Below are 14091 nucleotides of genomic sequence, written 5' to 3' on the forward strand. Positions count from 1 at the left end.
TGTCCTAACCTATGTCACAACAGAACAGGGAAGATGAGATCTTGTTTACCAATATTGGTTGTGTTATTCTTCACAAGTGGGGAAGCCAACAGATCAAGATGACTGCCACTGAGAAGCTGCTTTTCCACTCACAGTTCTGTAGCAGGAGAGGTGCCACACCTTGCAGGGCCACACGGGGGAGCACCAGGGAGGGTCAGGAGGCAGAGGTTGTGATGGGAAAAGCAGGGCAAGAACCATTGTTTTGTGTTTTGCTGGGAAGGAAAGGGTGAGGCATGCTTAGGATTGCCTGCTTTAAATAATTTTAGTGGGTTAGGGGGTCCTAATTGGTTGGTAACGGGCTGTGGAACATAGTGGTGGAACACTGATGCAAAGAGAGCCCAGTAGAGGAGGTGGTGGTAGTGTGGGTGCTGGGATGGCTGATCTGCCATCTGAAGGTCCTGTTTGCAGGGCCTTGACAATCTGTAGGACGTGGTCAATTCTGGGAAGGTCAGAGAGGGCCCGTGTCATCAAAGCATCAGACGCATGCTTGATTTGACTTTTGATTGATCATGATATTTAAGTCTCATCTAATTCTGATGAAATATTTAATTCTATCTACTGTTGGTCTTTTTCTGGATATAGAACTATTTTTTTTTTAAAGACTAATTCCCATTGGCCACCTGTAGCTCATACCTGTAATCCTAGCTACTCAGGAGACTGCAATCTGAGGTTTGTGGTTCAAAGCCTGCCCAGGCACAAAAGTCTGTGAGACTCTTATCTTTGATTAACCACCAGAAAACTGGAAGTGGTGCTGTGGCTCAGATGGTAGAGTGGAAGTCTTGAGCTGAAGAGCCACATGACCGATTAAAAAAAAAAACAACTAATTCCTGTGTTGAAGGAAAAGCAGTGTGACCTGAATTGTTTTCATTTTTCACATTTTACACTTCAGTAGTTATATTTTTTTCCCTGTGAAATAACAGAAAAAAAAAGTGGTAAGATTCCGCTAAGAGAATATACAAGTTCACCCCTCTGTTTAACTAATGTTAGCAGCTATTAACAACAATGAAGAATAGATGTTCAATGGGTTTTATAGCTCAGTGTATAAACTTTTGGTAATGAGCTTATTGTGTAACAAGATTTTTAAAACCAAAGGCTTAGAAAAAGAGAATTTCCTGTAGCTGACATAGTAACTCACCAAGGGTGGTAATACTTTTGTGATATTATATTCATATTAGTAACATTAATTCCCTACCTCTTGACTTTATGAGACATTATAGCCTTTCTATCAAAAAAACCCAGTATGTGCAAAATACAACATAACAGCCTTCCAGAGACACTACGTTCCCCAGTGTGAGGAGGGCTGCAGCGACAGACATCAACGCATCAATGCTTATTCAGCCATTGGAGATGGGTTTCGGCCCTGCCTCCTCCATCGCGTCTTCTCATTGTACTGAACAAGCCACTGGGGCTCCGCAATTGTCCACGGTAGCACAGGTGCCGCCACAATCATAGGTCCTGCCTGGCATCACTGTACAGCGGCTCCAGAAATGGGACTCAGAACTCTGCCTGGCTTGGGCCTTTACTAGCTATATGACATTAAAAAAAGACAATGTAATCTCCTTAAGTCCGGCTTTCTGAGTTTTTTTTTGGTGCTAGGGATTGAACCCAGGGCCTTGCACATGCAAAGTGTAAGCTCCATCCTCAGTCCCATGAAGGAATTCTGACTGGTGGCACAATTTGATTAAAGGCCACTTAAGACAATAGCCCCCAGAGAAAGTGATTCCCTCAAGCTGTTTCCAGGAAAGGTAGCAGGTGTCTGAGAGGCCAAGTGGAGTGGGACCAGACACTGCTTAGTGCTGCAGGACCTTTGTGGACAGGGGCTACTGGTGGGCAGGAAGGGGTGAGGGAGGCTGGAGGTGGTCTGGTCCCCTTGGCTGCCCTTCAGTTCTAGCTACACTTGCCTCTGGTTCTTGGAAAGTCTACACTGATTTCAAAACCATAGGTAGGGCTGGCTGGGTGCACACTGACTGTAGAGCGATTCTTGGACATAGTCTCAGAGAGGTAGAGGAATCTGCAGTTTCCATGCATGGAGTTTCCTCCAGGTACAGCACTTGTCTGATACCACAAGGAAAGCACTTGAATTCCGCTTCTTAGCCCTGTTGGGCCTGGCTTTCCTGCTGCCCAACTCTTTCCTTCAGCACTTAACACTCCAAAGTGGATTCTGTAGACCTGAGAGCAATGGTCCCTTCCGAGTCTCCTGGTCTATCCCAGCTTGGGGTCCAAAACCTGGTCCAAGTGACATTCTCCCATCAGCAGCCTGGAGAATGGGGCTCTCCTGAGTCCCACCGGTGTTCCACTGTGAGCCAAGCATTTCAGGTCTTTGAAGAGGCTTTGAGCTGAACCCCCCGCCCCGTCCTGCCCCCCGCCCTTTCTGCTCTTTCTCTTCAGCGATAGACATCATATGTAGCTGACCTGCCACCAGGAGAAAGTAGACTTCTTCTAAGTGGTAAGAAGCATGCTTAAACAGAGGCCAAGTCAATGTGGCTGGACAAAGCCTGCTGCTGGCTGCTCCATGGCACGGCACAGGGCACACTTCCTAGAGCTTTGTCTAAGACAGAAGTGCACTGGGTGCCATCAGAAGGTCCAAACTGTTTCCCACCATGTTATTTTACTCTGTGTGAATCTGGTGTGCACATTCACATTTCAGCATTTATCTAGGATTTCTAAAACAAATTTATGAAGAAATCATAAAGAAATATTGACCTTTTTTACTTAAGGCAACTGCACTGAAATGGATTTTAAAGTGATGGGGATCACTTTTGCTTTCCCTTAAAAATCCACTGTGAAACTGCATGACGATTACAGTGTGAACTGTTAAATGGAAGGTCGAGCTGTGGCTCAAGTGGTTGAGTGCTAGCCTTGAGCAAAAGAAGCTCAGAGATAGCACCCAGGTCCTGAGTTCAAGTTCCAGGACTTGGGAGAAAGGGGGAAGAACCCTAGAGCAAACTCCTCAATGTAACCCTTAGCTATGACTGAGAGTCTAGCCACCTCTGTGTGATCGAACAGTCCCATCCCAGCGGAGCTGATTACCAGCACAGGACCTGGAGCATCTCATGAGGGATGCAGTCTCTGTATATCGGAGCAGGCCCAGACAGTCACTGGGAGAGTCTGACACTCAAGGCCACAGCACATCTCCCTCCAATCCATGTTCTGCCACACAGCAGCTCCACATGGCCTAGGTGCTTTCACCCAGGGGCCTCTTTACCAATTCCCTTCAGCCAAGTCCTCCTCAGGTACCTCTGCTCAGACCTTGGTGGGGGGTGATGGAGGTTACTGGTCCCAGGCGGAACCCAAAATTGATTCAATGAAGAAACTGCTTTGTGTGTGGGAAGAGGTGGGTACTAGCAAGAGGACTGGGATAATAAGGAGGAGGAGGAGGAGACAGGAGGGGCAGGGGGTGAGACGGACTGCAATATACTACAAATGTGTACAAATGATACAGTGAGCCTCCCCCACCCCACTCCCAGCTAATGTAAGCAACAAACCAAAAACCCTGTGGCCTGTCAGCCTTAAAAAGAGATCTGCTATTGGACACAAACATGAAGCTAGAGGATGTTAAGCTAAGTGACATTAGCCAGACAAGACTTCATGATCTCACTTAGCTGGGAATCGAAGAGTAGAACAGTGGTTACTAGGTAGGCAGGGTAATGGAGCAAGAGGTCACTGCAGTGAGAGATGATCTGATGTCCAACGCATACAGTGGGAATGTGCCAGCCGAGATGATTTGAGGTGCCCTTTCCACACTATTTGACATTGGGCATGCTCATTTGACTGACTATAGTAATTGCTATGTACATCACACTTCAAAGACATACAATCCAAATAAATCCATGGGCTCAGTGCCTTGGTCTTACAGTCACGGGTTGTGACCTCACAGGCTGCTTTCCTCCCTGGCCATGTCCACAACTGGCCTGATGGACAGTGAACTCCTGGCATTCTGAAGAACATTTTCACCATGTTCAAAGAGGGTCAAGAGCTGCGGCCCAGCGAGCTCCAGTTGAGGTTGAGCATCAAATGAGCATCAGTGGGTTGTTTTGGTCCATGAAAGAGACGCTTCTCAACTGCAAAATGAGGCTTTGATTGGATTTTGCCAAATGTTCCTTTCCAGTCAATACCAAGACCTTCATGAATTATGCGTCTATAACTAGCTTATGAAAGTTTTAAGAAATGAAACAGCAGAATGAAGCTAATGTTCTACCTGTTTATTTACAGTACTGTTTACAAGGTTGCATTTAAAAATGAAATTATCTCACAATTCATTCTGACTTGCACTATGCCACGCCGCAGGTACAGAGGTCAGCTTCTCTGGCCTGTCTGGTCTCCCTCAGCGCTTCTTCCAGGTGAACTTCCTACGTGCCCCCTCCTGGCCAGGCTTCTTCCGTTCTCTGATGCGGGGATCGGCAGTGAGGAGTCCAGCTGCGCAGAAAGAGAAACCTTCCTGAATCACGCAAAACGCAGACTACTTAGCAGGTAAGCAGGGGAACAGCATGATTTTATAACAGAACTCAGAAAAAAACTGGAAGAAAGCAACCAGACCTGTAATGACTTAGCAACTCGTATGAATCTCAGGATGGCAGCTTGCTTTTACTCTTTAGGGATATTTTTCCAGTTTTTGAGACAAACACCAGTGATGATAATTGACTCTGCTTTCCTGTATCCTCTAAGAATTATGACTCCTTTGTTGTTGTTTCTTAGACAAAGGTGCTTTTCTGTGACAGTCACCATTCACTGTCATAGGAATGTCCTACATACTTATACCAACACTACACCTTATCTGTGTACACAGTGTACATACATTCAGACATGCCTTACCACACATATTCGAAAAAAAGAAGCTTACAGCTTTACAGGAAAATAAACAGATTCTAGTTTTCCTTCTTTTTTTTTTTTCTTTTCTTCTCTAATACTAACAACTCCTTGGCTACATGGCTTAGATATTTTATTACATGTCTTTTAATGGACAGAAGGCAAACGAAAACCATTTACTACACAAGTCATTGCCTAGGTGTACTTAAAGAGCAGACATGAGTAGAACAAGATTTTGTAAGAAACACAGATTAAAACCTAAGTTCATCTATAGTCCAATCACTGGGCAGATGGAGGCAGGTACAGCCTATCTCAAACTAGTGGAACGGTTAAGAAGTCAGGAGCTATTAAGTTATTTTAATGAGTAGATAAAGAATCTTACATAGTGACAAATTATTTAGAAGCAAGTGTATTTTTAAGTGGCCTAAGCTACTGGGTAATGCTTACACTAAGCCCAGTGACTGAGGCTACAGGGCAGGCAGTGGGGCCAGACAGGAGCAGCAGAGCACAGAGTGACCCTTCTAAGGCACAAAGCCGGTCAGTGATGCACACTGCTTTAATCCTTTCTATGCAGTGAGGACACTCATCAACTCCAACTGCCCTGACTTACTTATGCCATACTCTCGTGCATGAGCCAAATGTACCTTCAATTCCTTACTATGTGAAGACTCCATGTCTATGTAACAGGGTTGCACAGAAAACAAAATTTCCACTAAAATCACAAAAAGGAAAATCAGCAATAACTTTGGAAAGATGTACTGGACGTATTGATTGCTAACCAAACAATTATTACATGGTTTTATGATGAAAACAAAATAACACATCTGCCTCAAACTCAACTGTGCAATGGTGCCAGTTAAAGTTGGTAAAAGCGCATGTGAAAGGCCAAAATTCACTGTACCTGGCTTTGCGACTGCGTATTTTAGCAGGGCTCAAAAACAATTTAAGTTCACTCTGTGGATCTCAAACGTGAGGAGCCCTGCTAGGGTCCTGGGTGCAGCCACCAGGTGTGATGTCACATGCTTATTCTGTTACTAGAAAATTAAGACGAACCCTTGGAGGGAGCACGGGGACGCCCTGGCTCTGCAGCCTGGATGCATGCATACCTTGTCTCATCCACTCCGCCTCATCCTCGGTGACGAAGCTGCACAGGGCTCTGGCTAGGGCCAAGCGGATGGCTCCTGCCTGGGAAGACTTGCCGCCCCCGGAAACCGTGCACGTCGCATCATGCATTCCAAGCCGGTCCAGGAAGTGGAAAGGGAACATCAACTGTTCTCTAAAGCACATCACAAACACATGGGCCTAAGTCTCCTGTGCAGATTCTCCAAACTATGGACATACAGCTGTAACAACCTTGTGAGACATGCCAGCCTCACGCTTTTCTTACTTCTTAATCAAATCGATACACCAAGATACAGAAACGCTGACATGGCGGATGTCTAGACTGCTTTGCTGGGTTGGACGGTTTACCTCTCTTTTTCTTGGCTGCTGCAACAAACCACACACTGGAAATAGAGCAACAGCCTCTGTTACTGTTTATCCTTCCTGATCTCATGAGAACTTTGCTATGTGTGAAAATAATATCATAAAGAAGTCTTAAAGTTGGGGAACTCCATTAATCAAGTGAATCAACCCTCTCTGGATTGAAGGATCAGATATGAAATTAATAGGCATTCTCAAGCAATTATCAAATGTCATTTTGATTTACTAAAGTATAATGTATTTGCATAATGCAGAATGTTTATCATGATATGGTTATAATTTTTTTTTCCAGTCCTGGGGGTTGAACTCGGGGTCTGGGCACTCTCCCTTAAGCTTTTTTACTCAAGGCTAGTGCTCTACCATTTGAACCACAGCTCCACTTGACTGAACCCAAGGCCTATCCATGTTAGACAAGTCCTACCCTACCAACAGCTACATCCGCAGCCTGGATTTCTGTTTAAGGAAGTCCATATATACATTGCATTTATTTTCTTGCTTTGACATGTAGCTTTCTAGACCCCAATAAAGCTTATTTTAACCGTTAAGCTGACAGATGAATACAAGAGGTCATTCAAGCATTCTCTTTACAGTACTCTAGCAAAATAATCTCGAGAGTGTTGGCTATAGAAGAACTAAGTCAAAGCTTTACTCATGAATGTCAGGTTTCTTTGCTTGCTCAATATATATACATATATACACAAATTCCCCGGACTAGGAAAAAGTCCAAAAAGTAGTGGCCATATTAACTAAAAAAAATTTAGATCTTAAATGATCATTGCATGGCAGAATCTACAAAACTGTGATGCATACATGCTAAGAGAGATTTCTGTATCACCCCCCAAAAGTGGGCTGGCATCTGAAGTTACAGAGAAGCTCTGGACAGCCAATTCTTTGGGACTTCCAACATTCATGTATCTCTTAGTTCCCGAAGTTTTAAGATTCTTATAAGCCAGTACAGGCAAAAGCAGTTAAGGGACATGAAAATACTTCGTGGCTCATTGTCTCTTTTCTTAGGGGCCTCAGATGAACCTTGAGTTAAAAGAACCCCATTTATTTTTATCTTGGGGACACGAATTGGTGGAATTTTAAAAACTAGTAAGCAAAATAAATGATTTTTTTCTCATTCATATCTTCTCTGAATGCCACTTCTCTGGCACCAATACATCCTCTCATTTTCTTGCAGTTGCTCAAAATGCTAACCATACTTCTATTCTATAGTTAGTGCTGGGTGAGCACAATGTATTTCTATTGTAGGAAGGTCAACTAAGCATTGCCGTATTATTGGTCGCCTAACAGAGCACAAGACCTTTCCAGAAAGGTTATTGGTCTTTATAACCCACAGGACCAGGAACACAGCAACAGTTTGTTCTAATACACGCTTGTTGTGAATATGAGTAAATGAGTAAAAAACTTCTCATGATACTGGGAAGGCAACACTGCCAATACTCCTTGTAAATAGTTACTGTCTGTGTAAACCAGGACCCGGAAGGAGAAGTGAGCCGTTCAACTGGCCACGGGGCAGGCCTCTCAATCAGGCTCGCTCCTCCCCACCATCAGGGATGTGATGTGACTGAACTATCTTGGCAAAGGCAACCGGGCTAAGAAACAGAACTAGAAGTATCATCTATGACTTTTGGCTCTGTGGTCTTCAGCCTAGCCAGCGGTCACCTCACTCTGGCTTCCTCAACGCCCATGTATCCCTACAAAGAAGAAAGCCGGCAGGGCCTCCCTAGGACTCTAACAGTAACTTAAGTTCTAGGAGGGTGTGGGTATTTCCCCTCTAACACTAGTGTTAGGCTTTCCCAAGCAAATGCTCCCTGACAAAATAAGCACATCTTTTCAAAGTGTGTAGTGAGTCTGGGCATGGATGACGCTTATTTAGTAAAGGCTTCTTGAGTTCAGCCCCTAAAGATATAACCAAAAACCTGTGGCTCAGAGTGGTAGAGTGCTAGACTTGAGCAAAAAAAAAAAAAAAAAAGAACTCAGGGACAGTGTCCAGGCCATGAGTTCAAGCCCCCATGGCTGGCAAAAAAGAAAAGTAAACAGCAGATAGGCTACTGCTAAAGTTACTGTCCACAGAGACACAGGCCACTCTGGCTTTTCCTAAGCTTCCTCCAGCCCTTTACCTGTGGGGATGAAGGGAAAGAGTTACTTTAATTCATATAAAAGATAGTTCTTGATGTAGTCACACACACAAACATAATAAGCATATATTTCTTGAGGTAATTATCCTGTCCTGAAGCTCATTCCATTTTAGAAGAGTCCTTCTTTCCTTACAGAAGCATCAGGATCAGAGATGCACCAGTCCTTTTGACCTTAAATACTAAAACAGATCCAGGAAACAGAGAAGGATTAGGAAAGAGGAATTAATCATACGGAACTTGAGCTACTCGTGGATAATGATAGTAACTACTGGAAAATAATAATCATCTCAAGAAGAGGCCTTTATGTAGGCACTCAAACTCTAAGATAACTACACTTAGGGATTAGAAGAATTGTAATATCTATTTTTGATGAATGTCTATATCTCCACAGGATACAAAATGTAAAAACATAACTCATATTTAGCACTGGTAGCTAAGCAAAGCGGATGAGCTTTTATTTTAATCTATGAACGTCAGGTTTCTTTGCTTAATATATGTACAACCAATTTCCTCTAAGTAGGAAAAAGTCTAAAAAAAGATACAGCATACTTTTTTGTTTTTAAACATTAATGATCAGAAAAACAAATATAAGCCACAGGAAATCTGCGGTGTTCCCTGATCTTCGGGCCTAAGCACCAAGGTTGGTTTCTGGGGGTGCTATTTAATCAGAAGGTGGGAATCTGCTTTTCCTCTTTGAGGCATAGACTGAGTTTCAGAATGTAAGATACATGTAAGCATGGTCAAGCGACAACTTCCATTTAGTGAGTTTGTTGTATTAGTGAAGGAAAACAATCCATCAGTCCAACAATTAGAAATTCTCGTCTTCTTAACTGATCATGACGTAATAAAGCATACTTTCTTTAAAAAACAAATCAAAACCAACACCAAACCTGTACTGTGTAACTGGGAAGTAATGCAGATAATCAACTCCATTCACTTTTATCCTTCCACTTCCATGCTTGTAAACAATGGCTTCTGCTTTTGCACTTTTTCTTTTTCCTTGAAAAACAAAAAATTTCTATCAGCAATGCTTTGAGGAAGGTAAAGCTCTATTTAGTTTTTTCAGAATAATAGTAATAATAATAATAATAATATATAAGGCTGTATACAAGAGAACTATGAGTCAAACAAGTAAAACAGTTAGGGCATACCACAATTGATGCTAATAAAGTATATTTTTTGGGGGGGGAATTCTGCTCTACAATTCTATTTTAGAATTCAGAAATGATTTCAAATTAGTTTCAACAGCCAACAGTCATTCATATTCATTTACCTTATGAAAAACAACCAATTTGCATAATGTTCTTTTATAGTCAATAAGAATATATCTATCACTATAATTTTAAAAAATAAGTGAAGAGTATAATGAAAAATAATGGATAGAAATGACAGGAATCCACAGGAAAGATCATATTTCTTTGAAAACAGTAGTTGAAAATGACAAAGGAATAAGGGTTGCAAACAGATTGGCCAATTCTTGAAATAGGGACGGTGTTAAAAGTTTCTGATCACACGTAAATACCATGGAAGTCAAGAGAGGTGCCTCAAGGTTTCATATGACATAGCTTTTGCATGTGACATGTGGATTCACCTAGTTCTTGAGAACAAAGTTGTATAATCAGTGTCTTGTTGATTCTATCAGTTGAACGATTTAAGAAAGTGTCACTATGATTCTGTAGGTGTGCCTCCAGATTTTTTCCTGTGATAATGGTTAAGTTCAGTTATTAAAAACTTGACTCTTAAAGGAAAGAATTCCAATGTGGCTCTAACAGAAACAAACAAATGAAAGGGATTTGGGAGAGCATGAGCAAATGACAGTAATTACAGTCTCTCCATCTTCATTGGACTTATTTTCTCTCCCGGGACTGCCATTACCTTCACTCCTGCAGAAGGCCGACCCCTGCTCATCATACTGAACTGGTTCAATCAGCTGCTTTTTAGACTGGGCCATTACACTTTTACGGAACCTCTGTACGAATTCTTCTTCAGCAGGACCACAGTGCAGTGTCAGTAGCTTTTCCAGCAGCCGAATGAACTTCTTATGCTGAAGACAATAAAAATTCATTAGAAGATGCAAGTGTAATTGCATTTGCTAAAATTTTTCTATTTTTATATACTTGATCTTTCCAATGTTGCTTTTCTTGATGAATTCTGACAGGATGACACTTCTGCATCTTCATGCTGCTTTTAAAACAGCGTGCAGATGCGACTCTCTTCTGTGTATCCATAGTGCTAAATCTTTTCTTTCCAGAAACAAAGAGATTTATGGTTTAAAGGAAAATCCAGTTCTCTGTGTTATGATTCTGAGACTGTGACCTAAATTCATTTTTGAAAAAATCTTTAGATGATCTTTAAGTATAATTTTTACTCTTTCATTAGAATTATATCAGAAGCATGAAAAACTATTTTCAGTAAGTTATGTATAGTAAAATGGAAAGTCTGATTTTGAGAAAATATACCTCTCAAATTATAGTTCATAATACATTTGGCAAATATATTTTTGGCTCTTCAAGCTGTGTTACTTTAATGTTTATGATTTCCTTTAAAACTGAACAATCAAGCTATTTAAAAATTCAAGAGATACTTGACTTAAAGGGCAACCTCTTGAAATAAATTATCCTTGCTACTCTGTGCATTTTTTTTTAATAGTTCTTGAACATGTGATTAGAAAGTAAACAACTTGGTATTAACCCCTTAAAATTAGAAGCCAGATAATCATTCTAAAGTGTTTATGGAGAAGGAAACAACTACTACTTGAGATCCCTAGTTAATATGGATTGTGAAACCTAGGTTTTGATAACCTTGTTCATGGGTTTTGCCAACCCTAAAAATTATACTTGACTTTGCACCTACTTGCCTTTATGGTGAAATATCTGATAATAATTTGGAATATTCAGGAATCTCATTAATAAGAATTGCTACAAATACACCTTTGTGTGATGTGATAAAAGAGATTGCAATCAGGTGCCAGTGACTCAGGCCTGTAACTACTGAAGGGGAAATAGACTAGAAGTGGAGGTGTGGCTCAAGTGGTAGAGCACCAGCCTTGAGTGAAAAAGTTCAAGGACATCACTCTAGCCCTGAGTTTAAACTCTACCACTGGGAAGGTAGGAGGGAGATAGGGAGAGGAAGAGGGGAAAGAAGAAAGAGTAAGAGAGACAAAGAGAAAAGGGGAGAGAGAAGGAAGGAGGGAGGGAGAGAGGGAGAGAAGAAGAGAGAGGGAGAGATAGGAAGAGAGAGACAGAGACAGACAGACAGAGGATGTTTCTAAACAAGAGTGAATTATTATCTATATCTATCTGTGGTCCCCAGTCTCCAGAGCCCTATTCTTGCCTGTTACTGGCCCATGTCCCTTTTTTTCTTAACTTCAATCCATCACAATCAAGATGACCATTTTTAAATAGCCATCAGTCGCTGCAGGCATGATACAAAGTGCTCATGACTGGGCTTAAGGTTTAAGGAGTCACACCCCATTCCACCTCACTCAGCTCAACACCAGCCACAAACTGCAGGATTTCTTCTGATTCCCCAATACTCCCAAAGTATAGAAGGCTATCGTGTACAGTTCACCTTGTTTTCACTGCTGCATGCCTCGACTGAAGTTTTTTTAGAATATTTTCAAAATGAAGGGACAAGAGCCCTCAGAATTTTGTAGAAGTCAAAGTGGCCAGAAACAGAAGAAACAAAGATCAGATGCATCGTTCACTGAGAAAGTGAAGGGATTTTTAGTTAGAATCCAGTGCAGCAATTCCTGGTAGTAAGGACACAAGAAATGACCTCAAGGAAAGTGACAGGACAACATTGGTCAAGATGCACAGAAAAAGAAAGACAGAAAGGAAAAAGATTACTTCAGACCTACCACTACCTAAATGCCTGATTCTTTGGTAAAGAAAACTGCAACTTTTCTAAAACATCCATTTTCCAGTATGTAAAAGGAGAAAGAGAAAGGACTGAAACACATGACTTCAAATCTGTATAGTGGCAAGGTACTAATGTGTTGGTTGCTGGAAGGCTTCTGAAACGTAAAACGTTTCTCTGACACTGGTGGGTCTGTGATGCCAAGAGGGAGACCACAGCTTTTAAAGGAAGGTAACTTGCTCTCACCATTAGCTTGGGAAACAAGCTCTGTGCTGAGAGAAAACCAAATAACAATTACTGAGCTTCCCTGCCCCAACTAGCAGAGGGTGAGATGAAAGCGGAGCTTGGAGACTAGAATGCCACTGTCCTGACCATAGAAGAGGGCCTTTCCCACAGCAGAAATCAACAAGGAATGTAATTTTTTTTTAAAATGTCATAGGCACACCTGTTTCTGAGGACCGTTACTATTAGGACCCTTAATACAGCAATTGTCTGCCTTCTTATGGCACAGGTCCCCTTAAATTAAAAAGATTAATTACTCACATCTTCATGTGACAGTTTCTCCACTAACATTTCTTCTAGTTCCTCCTTAATCAGCCATCTGCTGCCAATCAGGTCTCTGCCAAAATATCACATATATTCTCTTTATAATTAACCACGCAATTAGAATTGTATCACAAAAGATCCTACATATAGTAGCAATTCATGACTGGAAGGCGTATTTTCATATATAATAATGCTTCAATCTAAGCATAGTATTTTTGAGAAATAGTACTCCACTTCTCGAATCTATTTTAGAAAAGGCAGCCATGTGAGCAAATGTTTTGTTTGACGGATAAATATGCTGTTATGGAACTCATTTAAAAAGCACCAGCTTCCTCCTCTTCCCTCCCCCATCTTAAAAAAAAAATAGTCCTGGAGTTTGAAGTAGGGGCTTCCTGCTTGCCTCGGTAGAAACTCTACTACCTAGCCATGACTCCAAGCCCATTTTTGCCCTGGCTATTTGTGATATAGGTCTTGCTTCCTGCCGGGGAACACACCTGGATCCCATATATATATTTCCTGTCACAGCTGGGATGATAGCTGCACCACCCCCATGTTACAGCTTCTTCCATTAAGATGGAGTCTCTGGCTTTTATGCCAACGCTGGCTTCAAACTATGATCCTCTTGATTTCAGTGTTCCAAGTGATAGGTGTGAGCTATGAATGTCGGGCAAACAACCAGATTTCTTAAGGTTTACAAAGTGTGTCTGCACAATTCACTTTGAAAATGTTTAGAACACAAAGTTAACCTGTCAATAGACTCAAGTAGTGATATCGTCCACATAAAGAACCACTGACACATTTACAAATTAAACAAGGTGCGCCCATGGGTCTGACTGTTCACATGAGAGAACACATGTGGGTGGATAGGTAGGCCAGAATTTTACACTGGTAGCCCAGGCTGATAAGTCTTATTATTTATCACTGTGGAATGGAAGCACAAAGTTCAAAATTCCACAAGTAAATAAAACAGAAATAAAACCCTGTGTGTTGGGGGCAGGAACATATTTGTAACCTGAAGCAAGAGGAGCAGAAGTTAGTTTAAGGGCAGTCTGGCTACATAGTGATTTCCAGGTGAGCCTTGAGCTACACAGTGAAACCTTGTCTCAGAAACAAAACAGAGTAGTGTGCAAATGCTGAAAAGGGACACAGAAAATTCTGAGGACATCCAATACTAATGCAGTCATTACTACCATTAGCCACAAAAATAACCTCAATA

The 14091-nt window shown here is 41.7% G+C and overlaps 1 protein-coding gene across 1 annotated transcript in view; it reads right to left on the minus strand.

Moving 5' to 3' along the window:
* Window positions 1-4226: 4226 nt before the first annotated feature.
* Window positions 4227-14091, minus strand: part of Mrps9 (mitochondrial ribosomal protein S9) — a 60064-nt gene continuing 50199 nt past the window's right edge. Inside the window, exons 7-11 of the mRNA XM_090336294.1 lie at window positions 12873-12948; window positions 10347-10515; window positions 9362-9470; window positions 5952-6121; window positions 4227-4455 (exon numbers count right to left, since the gene is read on the minus strand). Coding sequence (XP_090192420.1) covers window positions 4364-4455; window positions 5952-6121; window positions 9362-9470; window positions 10347-10515; window positions 12873-12948 — 616 coding nt within the window. The 3' untranslated portion in view covers window positions 4227-4363. The remainder of the gene's footprint in view (window positions 4456-5951; window positions 6122-9361; window positions 9471-10346; window positions 10516-12872; window positions 12949-14091) is intronic.

Source organism: Megascapheus bottae, chromosome 7 (assembly GCF_031878675.1).
Source record: "Megascapheus bottae isolate mThoBot1 chromosome 7, mThoBot2.hap1, whole genome shotgun sequence".
Lineage (NCBI taxonomy): Eukaryota > Metazoa > Chordata > Mammalia > Rodentia > Geomyidae > Megascapheus > Megascapheus bottae.